The 17,609-nt window shown below is 40.9% G+C and overlaps 3 protein-coding genes across 3 annotated transcripts; all 3 read left to right on the top strand.

Annotated features, from left to right (window-relative positions):
- The first annotated feature begins 5,376 nt into the window (after window positions 1-5,376).
- On the top strand, window positions 5,377-6,084 carry LOC119231571 (keratin, high-sulfur matrix protein, B2C-like). The gene has a single exon (XM_037493277.1). It carries the CDS (start codon window positions 5,377-5,379, stop codon window positions 6,082-6,084), a length of 708 nt encoding a protein of 235 aa, XP_037349174.1.
- A 4,096-nt stretch (window positions 6,085-10,180) lies between these two features.
- LOC119232654 (keratin-associated protein 1-4-like) lies at window positions 10,181-10,648 on the top strand. The gene has a single exon (XM_037494804.1). It carries the CDS (start codon window positions 10,181-10,183, stop codon window positions 10,646-10,648), a length of 468 nt encoding a protein of 155 aa, XP_037350701.1.
- Window positions 10,649-12,934: 2,286 nt separating this feature from the next.
- On the top strand, window positions 12,935-13,342 carry LOC119232627 (keratin-associated protein 1-4-like). Its single transcript, XM_037494738.1, has one exon. The coding sequence runs from the start codon at window positions 12,935-12,937 to the stop codon at window positions 13,340-13,342; it is 408 nt and encodes a 135-aa protein (XP_037350635.1).
- Window positions 13,343-17,609: the final 4,267 nt, after the last annotated feature.

Below are 17,609 nucleotides of genomic sequence, written 5' to 3'. Positions count from 1 at the left end.
AAGCCTCCTTCTGATGGAAACCCGGAGAAAAATGGCACTTCAAAGTTAACCAATATAGAGTCCAACAAACCTCTGAGCTCCAGTGATGACCACCCAGCTTACAACCTCCTGCCACAAAGCTACATAATTTCCGTAAGACATAAAATCAATTTATGAAAGAAAACCAGACTTATTTCATAGACCTGGATATTAATAGAATCCCTACCATGAACAAGGGGATGTGTAATCCTCGGCCATAAATATCGTCTGAAATACTTCAGCAGCTCATTGGATTTTGGACTTAATAAAAAATTTCATTCCATAATGAAGCTATTGTTGGAACTGCCTTTTCTCTGGAAGTTGTTGTTGGTATTGGGATACTGGGATTTTACAAATTCTCAATAAATGTGTCATGCCACTTTGGTTTTTCTCTACAACTGTGTCTTTGAAAGGTACTTTCCCTTTCTTTTGCCATTAAATGATTCCAGATTCTGCAGCAAAACATATAATTAAACTTAGGTAGCTTTGACAGATTGTGGTATTAGGGGGTCAGCTTGCAGCTGCTACTTCCCTTTTGAATTTCAGATGCAGTAGCAGGGGAAATGTCTGGTGGCTTTTTCTATATAGGGTTCATGGGTCTTAGGAAACCTAATACACTTTTTTTTTAAAGATTTATTTATTTTTACAAGCACTGGGTACAGTCAGAAGCGTGGGAGGGTGAGAGAATTCACCAGAGCCAGAGCGGGGTACAGAGCAGGCAGACTGACGAAACACACTGCTGAGGGGAGCAGCGGGCATGGCAGGAGAGGTCTGCGCACCATGTGGGACCCTTGCCGGTTGCTGGGGATCGGACCGGTGCTGCAGAGGCTGCAGGCAGCATCACAGCCCAGCGCTCAACCGCTGCGCCACTAGGGGAGGGCCAAACTTAATACACTCTTGGGGAAGATATGGATTTGGGAAGATATGGAATATATGCAGTGTCATCATTTTGGGGTTTGATTGGTTAAACATTGATATAAAATAATAAAGATAAATATATATATCATATAAAACATATAAACATGCAATAAATACACACATACAGTGTTCTTTAAAAGAATACATCTCTATCCAGGAACTGTTCACTAAGCCCCTCATATGTTCAAATTGATGGACCAGGTATTCCTGAAGACTGATTTCACAAAAAGAAATTTTATGTCATTTAGCCTCTTTAATGACATCAAATCCATTCATTTCATTTATACATGATTCTGTGTATACTTTTTTCAGTCAAGGATATAAAAAAATGATAATACATAATTGAAAAGCAGTAAACAAGATTTTGTGGTATTAGCATAAGACCTAAAGGCATCCTGAGTTCTAGTCCCCACTTTGTAACTAAATAACCATAAATTGTTGAGCAAGTCACTTTATCTGCTTAGGCACCTATTTCTAGCCTGGAAAATGAGAGAAGAGACAACAGAGATCCAGCATCCCTTCCAAGCATAGGACAGCATGTCAGGTGACAAACAGGTGACAAACTAACATTTACTCCCTCCGGATCCCCCCCCAAAAAAAATCAGTGATCAATTTTTATTGCATGTTTTATCACCATCTTGAAGGTTTATAAAGCAGGTTAGAGTATTCACAATATTCACAGGACTGAGCGTCCTGCAATAACCATCACTTCTACACTGATAAAAGGAAACCGCTCTTTCTTTTTCACTGACTGACATACTGTGACACTAGTGTTCCTCAAATGCACTTGGAAAATGATGAAAGGAAATTTAAACCAATGTTCTTATAACACTTTACGATTATCTCGTGTATTATGAAGTAGAAAATAGGGCCTCCCCTGGTGGCGCAGCGGTTGAGCACTGGGCTGCGAAGCTGCCCCCAGCCTCTGCAGCGCCAGTTCAATCCCCGGGCGCTGGGGAGGGGTCCAAATGGCACGCAGACCTCTCCTGCCACCCGCTGCTCCCCTCAGCAGTGTACTTCGTCAGTCTGCCTGCTCTGCTCCCCCCTCTGGCTCTGGTGAATTCTCTCACCCTCCAGTGCTTCTGACTGTACCCAGTGCTTATATAAATAAATAAATAGATCTTTTAAAAAATCAATAAAAAATAATAAGAAAGAACACATTCTCTCTTTCTGTGGTATTAGAATGGCTGGACCACATGTCTTAAATGAAATAATAAAAACCAAAAACAATAAGATTTTTTTTAAAAATCTTAAAAAAAAATTTTAAGAGCAATTTTTTAAAAAAGTTTTAAAGTAAAGGTAATGGCATTTTTTTCCCTTAAAGAATATCAATGGGTTTTCCCAGCATTTGAACAGGATAAAAATCTATACAGAGAAATATCACAAATGAGTATAACTTCTTGTTATTTTTGCATGAGACCTTATCGAGAAATGGAGTGAGGTGGTGGGATGAAAGATTTTGGTTACATTTTATTTTCATGATATATTTAGAGAGATAAGGGGATATTCAGATTATTATTCATTCTGTGGCAGAACAGAACTTTCCAATAAGTGCCAATCCACATGTAATTGATAATTTTATATATCAAGTTGATTGGGCAAGGGATGCCCAGATAGCTGGTACGACATTGTTTCTTGGTATGTCCATGGGGATATTTCTGGAAGAGAGTAGCACTTAAATCTGTGGATTGAGTAGAGACCACCCTCACCATTGGGGTTTGGGGGAGACATCGCCCAATCCACCAAAGTCTTGAATAGAACAAAAAGGTGGAGGGAGACAAATTTGCTCCCTCGTTCCAGCCTGGACATCCATCTGCCCTGGCCTCAGACACTCCTCTACTAGATCTAGGGGCTTTGGACTCGAATTGGGCTTTACATCATTTGTTCCCCAGTTTTGAGCTTTCCTGGCTCTTCAGCTTCTGGTCGGCAGACCAAGGGACTTCTCAGTCTCCATAGTTGCAAGAACCAATCTCTCATTCCTTCATAATAAATCTTTGTATACATATGTACATCTCAATACATCTAAAATATATCAGGGGGGTTTATATATATTGGTTCTATTTCTCTGGACAACCCTGTCTAATACACCTTACTCTTAATAACTCTCTAAGGGGAACTAAAGACCAGAAACAAGAATATTGAGTTAAATTTTACATGGAGGGAGAAATTGAAAACTGTCCGGTACAAAAGCACAGGAGAGGAGCTGCTACCTCAGTGCCCATATCGACATGAATCTCAGCTCCTCAAACATCTGAACTTTGTGCAAGGGGATAAAGGATTTTAATATCAAGGGTTCTGCTGAATTTAAATAGGAATTAAGTTGCTCCTGATATTATAATAATGACAAACATATGGCAAATATCCAAGGTGAAAGATAGCTAGTCTAAGAATCTGGGATTTAGATTTGCTTCAGGAGGAGAAGCTGGAGCCTCCCTGGTATTGAGGAATTAAATTCTCAGTGCTATCAAGCTATCACCAGCCACTGTAGCACGAGTTTCATCCCTGGCCAGGGAGCTGACCCACATGGCACAGTAGACCTCTCCTGTTAGCCCACTGCTCCCCTCAGCAGTGTATTTCAGTAGATCCACCTGTTCTGCTCTCCACACTGTCTCTGACGAACCCTCTCACCCCTTCCCCTGTATCCCTGGCCTACACCCAGTTCTTGTATGCATAAATTTGAATTTCATTTAAATTGAATGTGAAGTTTGAAAATATCTGAATTCTGACTTGGGAAGTTACATCTAAACAAATGCAAAGCAGTCCTTGCTGGAGAGGTGAACTTGGTGTCCTGGTTCAAACCTGGTGAGTGATCCTTTGACTCGCTGTTCCTGCCGTGCAGACCACACTCCCTGAAAGCCAGATTGTCTTTCATTAGTCCTCAATAAAGCACTCATCAGTTGCTCGTTCAAGTTATAGAAACTCCCACCTAACAGGACTAGTCTCTAACATCTGCAATGACCTTTGTCCTGCAGGTCTAACATGGCAAGGGATGCCTCATCTTCCAGTTTTCATCCATTACAAGTGATTTTTATGCAGTTAAGAACATTAAACCCATAACCCATCCTAAGACCAAATATTAGGTGAACGCACAAGTCACAGAAGTTAACATTTTTAGCACTTGAGATTTTTTTGCAGTCTGCCTTTTATATAGGCTTTTTAAAAAACACACATACAGGGCCTCCCCGGTGGTGCAGTGGTTGAGCGATGGGCTGCGAAGCTGCCCGCAGCCTGTGCAGTGCTGGTTTGATCCCCAGCCCCCGGGGCGAGGGTCCCACATGGCGAGCAGACTCTCCTGCCCCTCCCGCTGCTCCCCTCAGTGTACTTCCTCAGTCTGCCTGCTCTGCTCTCCCCTCTGGCTCTGGTGGATTCTTTCACCCTCCCGCGCTTCTGACTGTACCCAGTACTTGTATAAATAAATAAATAAATCTTTAAAAAAAAAAAAAACACACACACATACAAAAAAAATCTCCAGGCACATGTCTAATCAACAGTGTTATCACTCACCTTAAAAGTTAACTCTGCCTTTCTTCCCTTTAAAACATCTTGAAGAAAGTGGGCCAAGATTTTCTCATCTGCTTTGTCCCTTAGAGAAATGGACCTATGGACATTGGTTTATATTGACATAGGACAATGGTTTGTATCTAAAAGAGGGAATTAACTGTAGTGGTTAAAAGAGTTTAGTCTGGAATCAATGTGGGCTCCAATTTCAGATTCACCTTCAGTTAGTGTGAACTTGGGCAAGTTACTTAAATCTGTTAGTGGCTCAGTTTCCTCTCATGGAAGACGGAAGTGACAACCATACCCCCTATGGGTTCCTGTGAAATTAAATGAACTGATACAGCCAAGTCTCTCAATTCTATGGGCACATGAGCTGTCAGTAACAAAATATTGACAGTAACAACCTGTCCACATTCCCAGCCCCGAAGGAGGCAGCCCTGTCTGGAAGCTGAGCGTAGACTTGCATCACGATGAAACCAAACCTGAAAAGAGCAGCAGTCCACGCTGGAGGCCACCAAGCTGGGAATGGAGCTGCCATGTGAGACCTGGTGTTCAATTATAAGGGTCATCATTGAGTGACATTGACACCTCTTAAAGGGGCAGCATTACTCAATTATTTTTTGGCCACTGAACAGATTTCAACAAATGTAGAAATTAGGAGCAAGGAGCCAATGAACATTAATGACTAATTGATCACGGTAAAGAATTGTCATTGAAGACCAAATAAAATCAACTTTCAAAGGCTTCTAGAGGATAAACAAATAACTTGGAAACAGGCCAATTATCATTCAGAGACAAATTATTTAAACATAAACAAGGAAGGCCTTTGAAAATTATGTAAACAGCAGCTGATCTGGACTTATAAAAGGCCCACAATAGAAGTTCCCACCAAACTCAAAAATTCCCCCAAGCAACCCCATTCTCAGCCCAACGACTGACACCATGGCCTGCTGTACTACTAGCTTCTGTGGGTTTCCCAGCTGTTCTACTGGTGGGACTTGTGGCTCCAGCTCCTGCCAGCCCAGCTGCTGCCCCACCAGCTCCTGCCAGCCCAGCTGCTGCCCCACCAGCTCCTGCCAGCCCAGCTGCCACCCCACCAGCTGCTGCCAGACAAGCTGCTGTGTCTCTGGCAGTGGCGCTGGCTGTGGCACTGGTGGTAGCATTGGTGGTGGTCAGGAGGGTGGTCGCGGAGCTGTGAGCTGTCGCACCAGGTGGTGCCGCCCTGATTGCCGAGTGGAGAGCTCCTGCCTGCCCCCCTGCTGTATGGTGAGCTGCATCCCCCCAACTTGCTGCCAGCTGCACCATGCCCAGGCCTCCTGCTGCCGCCCATCCTACTGCGGACAGTCCTGCTGCCGCCCAGCCTGCTGCTGCCACTGTGGCCAGCCCACTGGCTGCCAGATTACCTGCTCCCAACCCACCTGCTCCCAACCCACCTGCTCCCAACCTACCTGCTCCCAACCCACCTGCTCCCAGCCTACCTGCTCCCAACCCACCTGCTCCCAACCCACCTGCTCCCAACCTACCTGCTCCCAGCCCACCTGCTCCCAGCCCAGCTGCTCCCAATCTACTTGCTCCCAACCTACCTGCTCCCAGCCCACCTGCTCTGAGCCTACTTGCTCCCAGACCACCTCTTCTGAACCCACCTGCTAAAATCCAGGTTGCTGATTTTCAGTGTGAAATTTCAACTTCCAATGAATTCATGAACTAATTATCTTTCAACCACCCCTGGTGGTTCTTGAACTTTAATTTGGCTTTGTGACATGGTGCTTTACAGATCTACCTGGTTCCATTCAATAATAGAAAGAACTTCATCCTTCCACTGAGGATGCCAAAACACAAATTTGACCCAAAAAGTGGGAAAACCAATTTGTCTTGGGATTGGCCTTCAGCAAAACTCCCATCTTACTCCTCCTGGCTCAGTGCTGCAGAGGCTGTAAAACCACCTGTTCTCAGACGCATTCACTTCCTATACTCAACTGTCCTCCAAATTACACGTCCTATGAAAGGAGAATATTTCAAGGTCTAATAAATTATATACATTTGATGCAGCAAACATGTCTCTCTTTCATTATTGGGTGTGCTCATGATGTATATACACACACAGAAGATTTTAATCTGGTTTTTATATTCTATACTCCTCTTCTTATGCCATATTAGGAAATTTGATCAGGTTCAGTGAGTTTAACTCTAATTAAAAAACATACAGAAAATTTGATTATCTAGAGCCTCAAAAATAGCACAGACACTATTTACCTTACCCTCACCTCTCACAGTACTTCGATAGCCAGAAAGTTATAGAGATCAACATCTCTGAATCTAGAGTCAGAATATGACTTATTTCTCCATGACTTATAGGGGAACTGTCCTTCAGACAATCTTCAAAACAATGGTATAAGTACTAATAAATCACAGTCTTTTACATGTGGTCTAGCAGAGTAAAGTAAGAGGGCTCCAAGTTGGAAAGGACTCTCAAAGCCTTTCAATTAAAAGGAGGTTTTTATTGCAAAGTTGTTTTCCCAGTTCCTAAGCTGGAAGTAGAGCTAATAAATGTCTTATTCTATTTTTAAAATCAACATATTAACTTTTGTTTAAAAATGTTCACTTAATAGAAATACACATATATTTATTCAACATATACATGAATTTATATATAACATTCGTGTACAATGAATTTGTATACATTTAAATGTAGGTCTTAGGGAACGCATCATAAATATGTAAGAATTTTTGGACAAGAATTAAGATTAATTCATGTTTCCTTAGACAGGAGGAGACAAATGGTATCCTTTTTTATTAAGAATATCACATTAGTTAAAATTACAATGCTTTATCCACTCAAGGTTAGTGAAAAATCAAGAAATACGAAGGATGAATAAAAGACAAAGTAAACAAAGGATGATTTTCCTGACATACATCTAGAGATCTGGTCCAATACAGAAAACATTGTTGAAGAACAAAACAGAATTAGAGACATCTTGTCCCTCTGAGTCTAACTACTGATCACTTTTAGACATCACTACCTAATTAATTCCTCTTGCTGAGAAAAAATATACAGATAAAATAACACATGACTTTGGTAATATGCATTTATTTGGTTTTCATTATTATCATACACTGCTAACCATTCATTTTCTTTCTTTTTTGTTCAACAAGCTGGGAAGTCTATATGTATGATGGTGCAGATGGCACTATGTAGGATACCAGTGTGAATCAGACATAGGGAGATCATTTAAGGGGTCAATGATCTAGTAGAGCAGTTGTGTAATTCTATTTATGAAGATGTATAATAAATTGCTTCATCTTTCATATAAACAAAGCAATGTTCAGAGTGATCAAGTAACTTTTCTGAGGTGTCTCAGTCCCTAATAGTAAAGCCAGTTTGAGAAGCCCATTTTAGTTTAATTAAATTGAGTTTTTGATCAATAGTTCAGTCCCCTCCATCACAAGCCCATGCATAATCACCTAAAGTTGGACCCATTTAAAAATCTCTACAGCTTAAAATTCAAAAACACAGTTTTTAAAATTGAATAAAGTGTGCTACATTCATATATCAGAATATTACATAGCTATATAAAATAATTAGTAATAAGTATAAAATAAACCAACAATTGGAAAAGTTCTGAATTTAAACTATATTACAAAGCTATAGTAATCAAAACTGTAATGTACTGACATAAGGGCAAACAAAATAGGAATCCAGAAATAAGCCTCACATGTACAAATGATTTTCAACAAATGATTCAACAACATTTTCAACAAGGATGCCAAGACAATTCAATGGGAAATGACAGTCTTTTCAACAAATATTCCTGGAAAACTGGATAGCCACATCAAAATAATTAATATTGACTCTCATCTTACAACATCTATAAAAATTAACTCAAAATAGATCAAAGCCCTAAATATAAGAGCTAAAACCATAAAATTCTTAGGAGAAAACATAGGGGAAACACCTCATGACATTGGATCTGTCAATGATTTCTTAGGCAATGCACCAAAAGCATAAGCAGCAAAGGTAAAAAACTGATAAATTAAATCAAAATTTAAAATTTCTATGCATCAAAGGACACAATCAACACAATGAAAGGGCAATCCACAGAATAGTAAATGATATTTGCAAATCAAATCTCTGATAAAGGGCTAATACCCAGAATATATAAAGAACACCTATAATTCAACAAGAACAACCACAAAACAATTTTAAATTGGGCATGGAACATAAATAAAGATTTCTTCAAAGAAGATATACAAACAGCCTATAGGATCATGAAAAGATGCTCAAGATAGGAAATTGCAAAGAAAAAACCAATGACATACCACCTCATGCCACTACATTGGCCACTCTAAAAAATCCAAAAAGCATTGTCAAGGACATGGAGAAATTTAATCCTTTTTGGAGGGAATCCATTGCTGGATGAATTGATAAACAATCTGTAGTATGTACATGCAATGGAAGGTTATTCAGCCTTAAAAAAGGAAGGAAATTCTGCCACATTTTACAACAAGGATGAATCTTGAGGACACTATACTAAGTGAAATAAGTCAGTCACAAAGATAATACTGGATGAATCCATTAAGGTGAGGTGCCCAGAATGGTCAAATTCACCAAGACACAAAGTTAAATGGTGGGTGCCAAGAAACTTGAAAGGGGAGAATGGGAACCTCATTATATTTAATGGATAAAGAATTTCAGATTTGAAAGATAGAAAGTTCTAGAGGCTGTACTATTATTATGTGAATATGCTTAGCACTAGTAACCTATATACTTGAAAGTGGTGAAACATAAGTCTTATGTTGTGTAAATTTTACTACATTAAAATTTAGTAAATATTTTTAAAATATAATGATGGGAGACCCTGATTTTACTTAGAAGGTGTAGATATGCTGGTTTGTGTTTGTAAAAACAAGGGGAAGGGCATCAAAACATGCACCAAACTGTTAAAATTGTCTCTAGAGTGCTAGTTTTGAAAGGAATGGGGGTGTTTTGGTCTAGGGGGAAAGCATGAACTTTTCTTTATGTGACTGTATTGCTGACTTGTTGGAATATGTGCCTGTGGCTAGAATATTTTTTTAATTTAGTAAAGTCAGAAAAAAAAATCTATAAGCAAGTCATAAGGGTTGCAGCTGGGGATTGCACATTGATGGTGGAAGGCACAGAATACTCCTTAGAGCTCTGAAGATGGTATTTTGGCATAAACTGGTCATAGGAAAGCAGCTTCTCATGCATGTTGACAAGTCAGGTGATTCAGCTTATGTTTTGATGACAGTAATTTTAGCCATTCCACGTCTGGCAAATTGTTTATGAAATCACAATCCTTAATTGAATGACAACTTAGGAAGAAAATGTTGAGCTTAGATAAACTTGACCTAAAGGTTATCAAAGGACAGCTGGGACAGTGTAAGCCTGGGCGGGGGTTGGGCCATGTCTAGTCGATCATGTGACTTGCAGAGAGGAGCTGCTGTGATGAGCTTCCATAGGAGCCTTCACTTTTGATTGAAGAGCAAGGAAGAAACATAATGAGACTTAATTGAAAAATGACCAAAGCTATTGAATGCTATTTATACCTTTCTAAACAACTCAGGTCTTAGCCAATCAGAGACAGACTTTGCAAATGGTATCAAGGAAAGATGCTAAATGTTAGGGAAATACACAGGTCCGGGGAATATAAAAAGGGCTGCATGTATACGTTGCAGTCAAAACTCAGAAACTCTTAACAACCCTACTCTTAACCTACCTCTTGACACCATGGCCTGCTGCACAACTAGCTTCTGCGGATTTCCCAGCTGTTCTACCGGTGGGACCTGTGGCTCCAGCTGCTCCCAGCCCAGCTGCTGCCCCACCAGCTGCTGCCAGCCCAGCTGCTGCCCCACCAGCTGCTGCCAGCCCACCTGCTGCCTCACCAGCTGTGGTGGCTCTGGCTGTGGCTCTGGCTGTGGCTCCGGCTGCGGCATTGGCGGTGGCCTGGGAGGTGGCTCTGGGGCTGTGAGCTGCCGTGTCAGGTGGTGCCGCCCTGACTGCCGCGTGGAGGACACCTGCCTGCCCCCCTGCTGTGTGGTGAGCTGTACCCCCCCAAGCTGCTGCCAGCTGCACCACGCCCAGGCCTCCTGCTGCCGCCCCTCCTACTGTGGACAGTCCTGCTGCCGCCCAGCCTGCTGCTGCCACTGCTGCCAGCCCACTGGCTGCCAGATCACTTGCTGTGAGCCCACCTGCTGAAAGCACAGTTGCTGACTGAAAGGGGAAGCACAGCAAAGCTGCTCTTTTCCCTGAAGAAGTATTCTGTTTTACCTGGATGCTAAGTATCAGGATGTTTCTAAGCCACACAGAAGTAACGAAAATCATAGTCAGAACCTTCTTGGATGCTCTGAATTAGCACACTGGAAGTGAGTGCCAGTTTACCAAATGTCTGGCCGTCCTGCCTGGCTCGAGCAGCGTGCCAGCATGGGTGGTCTGTTCTTTCAGTGACACCTCTGTTCTCCTCCCTGCTTCTCGAACTCAACATCAAACTGCTTTTTCCTAGAATAACCCCTGTTTCTCTCAAATAAACTGTTTAAATGAGCAAGACAAACTGTGTTATTTTCCTCCTTTTATCTTTAAGCTTGTCCACCTTTGGTTGAAATTCAAGAATATATTTGCATTTTGATAATGAGCTTAAGGCATAAATATAAAGTCTAAACCAAAAAGTTTAAATACAAACTACATATTGTTGCACCCCATCAGTTAATAAAATGCTCCCTGGGCTAAATCTTTATAGTTATTCAAATACTTAGAGGCTCTAGTCTGTTCCAATTAGGTCTGACCCCAGAAAGCCTTTTGAGCTAGAATTTTCAGGTTAATCAACGTTATGGGATTTCTCCCTAGTGTACTTCTGTTATTTTTAATCTCCTTCTACTTAATATTCTACATGTTCTCTTTATAAGGGCCCAATATCTAAAGAAGTTGCATTACCTAAATGAAATATTTTAAAATATCCACCAAATACTATCTGTCAGAGAGTTATCCATTTCCCAAGAGCATGTCAGTATAATTCCTAATTCTTGGCTTAATGTCATCTTCCCGCTGACTCCCCTAAAATCCTCTCTAAGCTTCAATTTCCAATGCTCACTCCATTGACTGTGTTATGAGTGCAGCTCTGGTCTAAATGCGAACAGAGCAGCTCTGCAGGTACCCAAGGGCCACCCCACCATTTTATAGACACATGAAAAATGAAGAACTATGAAGAACTGTGAAGAACTAAAAATGAATAAAAATGAAGAAACATGAAGCAACTATCTACTTTTCACCTTACTACCCAATCTGAAAGATGTTCTCTTAACAAAGACCAAAAGTACCTCTCCTCATTTGATTTTTTCAGTTTGTCATTAACTACTTGAATGCAACACACAAAAATATGACAGGATAAAATATAGAAGACTTAAACAAAAAGACTTTCCAAGTGATTGGCAAGTTTCCATCACTTACCTTTATCATTTAATTGGCAGCAGTCACAGATCACACACAAGACAATACATTTCATAGAAGAATAAAGCAGATAGCAGTGCACTCCTCAAAATGGCCCAGCTCCCGGATTATTTTTTCCCCAAGTCTTGCTTTAACCATTAAATGTAGATAAAACATTTTCAGCTTTTCCCAGTCTCTTTCGACAATAACAAGGATCCCTTCGCGAGAGGTACTACGGCTTGAAAGTTCTATTTAATCATTTATAAGTAGCACAAGCACCCATGAATCATGCTTATACTCCACCCATTTAAATCAGATTCAATAAACATTTACTAAGGTTCTACCAGAAGCTAAGCACCTACTTGCCTGCCTATCTATCTATCTATCTATCTATCTATCTATCTATCTATCCATATATCCAGCTATGTGTCATTTGGTTCACAAGAAAAGATCTTTGGCCCGAAACACCAATAATATTTACATATTTAAAATTATTTGAAATAAAAGAAACTATAATGATTATATGTTTGATGCTAGAGTAAATGAGTTTGAAGCTTTTAATTATATACAGATCTCTTTCCATTCAGTGGATGTCTTGACGCCCTGCATTCAAGAGAAATCAGTTCTATCTCTTTAGGAGGAAAAAGAATAGTCAAATTTAAGACCACAATTAGGCTTAACCCTACAGATCTGGGCTGAGTGCCCTGTACTGTAGTAACTACCTATGCAAAACAAGGGTGTTGACAGGGATTAAAATGGGAGGACTCTTTGAACATGGGAAACCACAAGCATTCCAAAGAGCAAAGGACTAACATAAAGAGTCCGCCTGAAACTATAAAACGAAGTAATTTCTAAGTGGTTGTTCATAATGTGTCAGAAGTATTTCAATGTAAGCCAATCAGTGAACCACTAAAGAACAAATTTAAACAAAAACAAGGAAAATATGTTAAGAATTTTGTAACTATCAGCTGGCTCAGATATATAAGGGCCCGGTGTAGAACTCACCACCAAAACTCAGAAACTCCTCCAAGCAACCCAACTCTCAACCCAACTACTGACACCATGGCCTGCTGCACCACTAGCTTCTGTGGATTCCCCAGCTGTTCTACTGGTGGAATCTGTGGCTCCAGCTGCTCCCAGCCCAGCTGCTGCCCCACCAGCTGCTGCCAGCCCACCTGCTGCCTCACCAGCTGTGGTGGCTCTGGCTGTGGCTCTGGCTATGGCTCCGGCTGTGGCATTGGCGGTGGCCTGGGAGGTGGCTCTGGGGCTGTGAGCTGCCGTGTCAGGTGGTGCCGCCCTGACTGCCGCGTGGAGGACACCTGCCTGCCCCCCTGCTGTGTGGTGAGCTGCACCCCCCCAAGCTGCTGCCAGCTGCACCACGCCCAGGCCTCCTGCTGCCGCCCCTCCTACTGTGGACAGTCCTGCTGCCGCCCAGCCTGCTGCTGCCACTGCTGTGAGCCCACCTGCTAAAAGCCAGATTGCTGATTTTCAATAGCCCTGGATCCAATATCTCTGAGCAATTTATCTCTTCCACCACCCCTGGATCAGTAACAAGTTCTTAGACTTCTATTTGTTTCTTTGCTGTGGGGACCACCAAGTTCGTGAACCTCGCAGTTTGGATTTCATTCTGCAATGAACACCTCGGTCCTTCTCTGCAGACACAGGAATGCTGCAAATTCACCTGCTGATCATCAAATTGCTTTTAGATACACTCTTTTATTTTCTTGCAGAGTTGCAAGTTACTACATGTTGTAGAATTTATCCTTGAGAATTGACAACCATCCAATTTTCCCACTTTATGATCTTTTTTTGCTTCTGTTTACCTAAAAATCCTTCCAACTTGAAAGGCACCAGCGTATAACCAAGTGACATTCCTCACATGTCACCAGAGAGAATGGAAGTTCTTCCTTCAACATTCCGCTTCTAAAAAGCAGGTTATATGTTTCCATATCTCAACATGTGATTCTAGCTCTTGTTTTTAATCATCATGATCTTACCTGCTGGTTACTGCAGTTATATCTGTGATTCAATGTCTTTTGTCATTTCTTAATAAACTTTACATACTAGGCAAAGAAACCAAGGTCTGTGTCTTCACTATTGATAAAATTTATCACTATTGATAAAAAGTTCATTGCTTTTAATTCAAGAATGCCTACATCAACTAAAAAGATTCTGCACAGCAAAAAAAATAATAATAATAACTAAAATGAAAGGAAACCCTACTGAATGGGGGAAAATATCTGCCTACCATACATATGACAAAGGATTGATAGCAAAGATATACAAAAAAACTCATAAAAGTTTACTAAGACAAAACAAATAACCCAACCAAAAAAATGGGCAAAAGAACTAAACAGATACCTCTCCGAAGAACACATTAGAATGGCCAAAAAGCGCGTGAAAAAAAAAATGTTCATATTTATCATTAGAGAAATGCAGATCAAGACCGTAATGAAATACCATCTCACACTTGTGAAAATGGCCCATATCTAAAGGACCAGAAGCAACAAGTGCTGGCAAGGGTGTGGAGAAAAGGGAGACTTGTCTTACACTGCTGGCAGGAATACAGACTGGTCTAGGCCCTGTGGAAAGCAGTAAGGAGGTATAGCAAAACATTTTACACAGATCTGCCATTCAACCCAGTAATTCCGCTCCTAGACATTTATCCAAAAAATTCAAAAACACTAATTCAAAAGGAAACATTCACCCCCATGTTTATTGTAGCACTGGTTACTATAGCTAAACTATGGAAGCAACCTAAGTGCCCCAGAACAGATGAGTGGATCAAGAAGATGTAGTACAGATACATAATGGAATACTACTCAGCCAACAAAAAGATATACTCACACCATTTGCAGCAACATGGATGGAGCTTGAAAGGATAACACTAAGTGAAATATGTCAGAAGGAGAAAGATAAACATGGATGGTGTCAATAATATGTGGAATATAAAGTTAATTAAAAATCAGATAAAGACAAGCTGAAAAACTAATCCTTGATAAGTCTACAGTAATGAGATGTCAAGGGGGAGGAAGGAGGAGAAGTATAGTGAGGGAGAGAGGCATAATGGTCTGGGGTAGTGGAGTGTGGGTGAGTTGGCGGTGGGTGAGCTATGGTGGTAACACCTGATGGGGGACACCCCAATGTTACCTCAGTTAAAAATTAATTAATCTTTTAAAATAGAATGCCTGCTGAAAAGAAATACATTTGTTTCCTTTAGAAAGATACTGAAGTCCTATATCTTGGATTCATTCATTCGTTCTCTGAACATTTGTGGATGACCACTTCTAAAATAGGGACTATGGACATAAGAAAAATGAAAAATTATTTCTTATCTTTGAGGACCTTGTTGCCCAGACAGTAAGAAAAATATCTGCATGAGAATAGCTGCATACAATATGACAAGATAAATTGTATTCTCTTAGCAATTGATAGAAGAATTCCTATTAGGGAGATAGATGTGTTTGTGATCAATATGTCTTGACATGCCAACTTATGACAGGTGTACCCCCCTGTGACATGCACACTCACAACCCCTCAGCCCTAAGAGAAGGATGTGAAGAACTACACATGAGACACGGAGAGGAACATGTTTTACTCTGGAAAGGGGCTCTGGAGAATAAAGAAGAGAAGCGAGATCTAGTTAGAAGGTCATGAATATAGCTCTACAATTTCTCCCTGCTATGCTAGCAAATTCGCATGATCCTGTGAAGATCAGTGAAGGGACTGGGTTTCATGCCCAGGTTGATTTAACAGAAGATGGAGACAGCCCAAGAACCACACATGGCAGGGCAACCCCAGAAAGTAGGACCTGAGAAAGTTGTAGAATGGCCAGGGATGGCCACTACTGTGGGTAACAGCAGTTACATAGACTGCAAAGAAGATTGAAGAATCAGAAACAGAAATTCAAGACAAAAGAGATCACTTCCAGAGCAACTGGAGGACTAGGAGAGGTTTCACGGCAAGGGAATGTTTGAGTTGGAACTTGAAGGTTATTCTAAATCAAAGGAAAAGAGTGGGTTTAAAAAAGAGCCCAACCTGCACACCTATTACAATGGCTAACATCCAAAGCATCCAAAATATATGGGTGAAAATAACAATGTGACAAGGTAATTGCAAGCTGGAGAAAAGTTGGCAGAAAAATATGAACTGTCAGTGGTTGCTGGTGGGAAAGCAGAATGACACCACCACTTTGAAAGACACTTTGGACATTTCTTACCAAGTTAAACATAGGCTTGCCCTGCAATCTAGCAATTGCACTTTTAAGCATTCACCCAAATAAACTGAGAACTCAGGTCTACACAAAACCTACATATGAATGTTTATAGCAGCTTTATCTGTAATTGCTAAAAATTGGAGCAACCAATATGTCCTTCAACAGGGAAATGGATAAACAAACTAACAGTTGTATTACATCTATACAACTAAACACTACTCTGTGATTAAAACAAATGATTTCTCAAGCCACAAAAAGATAAGCAGGAAACTTAATATATATTGCTTATTGAAAGAAGCCAGTCTGTGCAGGCTACATAGGTGATTCCAACTACAGGACATTCTGAAAAAGGTCAGACTATAGAAAAAATTAGAAGTTACCAAAGTGTCCCACCTACCATTTCTATAGATGCCTGTAGTCCCACATCAAATTACAAGATTTTGAATTTTTTTAAACTTCAGCTATATAAATGGAGCTGAGGATAGATCTATGAAATCTAACCAGAAACCAGCTGTGGGCTTCTGAGAAAGTTTTCCTTTCTTGATAAAAATGACATATTCACATGGATTCTTCTTCATACTTTGAACACAGATATGATCTTAGAGCTACAAAATCCCAAGAAATGAAGAGACACTGATCTTGACATGACTGAGTGTTTGAATCAATGCGAGGAGCCACCTGCCTATGAGGAGAATACGCTGTTTGATCAAGCCCATAGTTGTTGGCTGTTCCACTACTGAAAACTGAAGCCTCTCCTGACGGCTGTGCTAGGAGACAGACGCAGTGAACTCAAAATGGCAGCTTCCTAAATATGACTCCCAAGAGGACGGGAGCTGCATAAACAGTTCAATGATGGCAAAAAGACACCAATTACAAAGTATAGAGAATTTTTTTTAAGATTTATTTATTTATTTATACAAGCACTGGGTACAGTCAGAAGTGTGTTGGGGTGAGAGAATTCACCAGAGCCAGAGCGGGGAGCAGAGCAGGCAGAAGGACCGAAGTACACTGCTGAGGGGAGCAGTGGGTGGCAGGAGAGGTCTGCACGCCATGTGGGACCCTCACCCAGCGGCCAGGGATTGAACCGGCACTGCAGAGACTGCGGGCAGCTTCGCAACCCAGCGCTCAACTGCTGCGCCACCGGGGAGGCCCAGTATAGAGAATTTTTATTGACCTTAATATGGGTAGGTGGATAACAGAAAGAAAGGAAAAAAATGGGGGGGGGTGCATTAAGGCAATAAAGAATGGAAGAAATAATGAAAAGGAAGAGACAAGAACAAAATAGAGGAGAAAAGACAGAAAGAAAACACAGGATCCCCCATGGAGAAGAGCACTCTGGTCTCCATGGAAACCTGGGATCCCAGAGCAGTGAAAGCCAAATTGCAACATTTTGCTACCAAAATAAAAATAAGAGTATTTATTACAAAACACATCAGATACATGGAAGGAGTTAGAATGCTTTGACACACACAGATTTGGTTAATTTGTCTTGATAGCCCTGGAATGAAATAAAGGGGGAAC

Source organism: Talpa occidentalis, unplaced genomic scaffold (assembly GCF_014898055.3).
Source record: "Talpa occidentalis isolate TD23 unplaced genomic scaffold, MPIMG_talOcc4v2.1 talOcc4.7, whole genome shotgun sequence".
Classification (NCBI taxonomy): Eukaryota; Metazoa; Chordata; class Mammalia; order Eulipotyphla; family Talpidae; genus Talpa; species Talpa occidentalis.
This window is presented reverse-complemented; position numbering and strand designations above follow the sequence as displayed.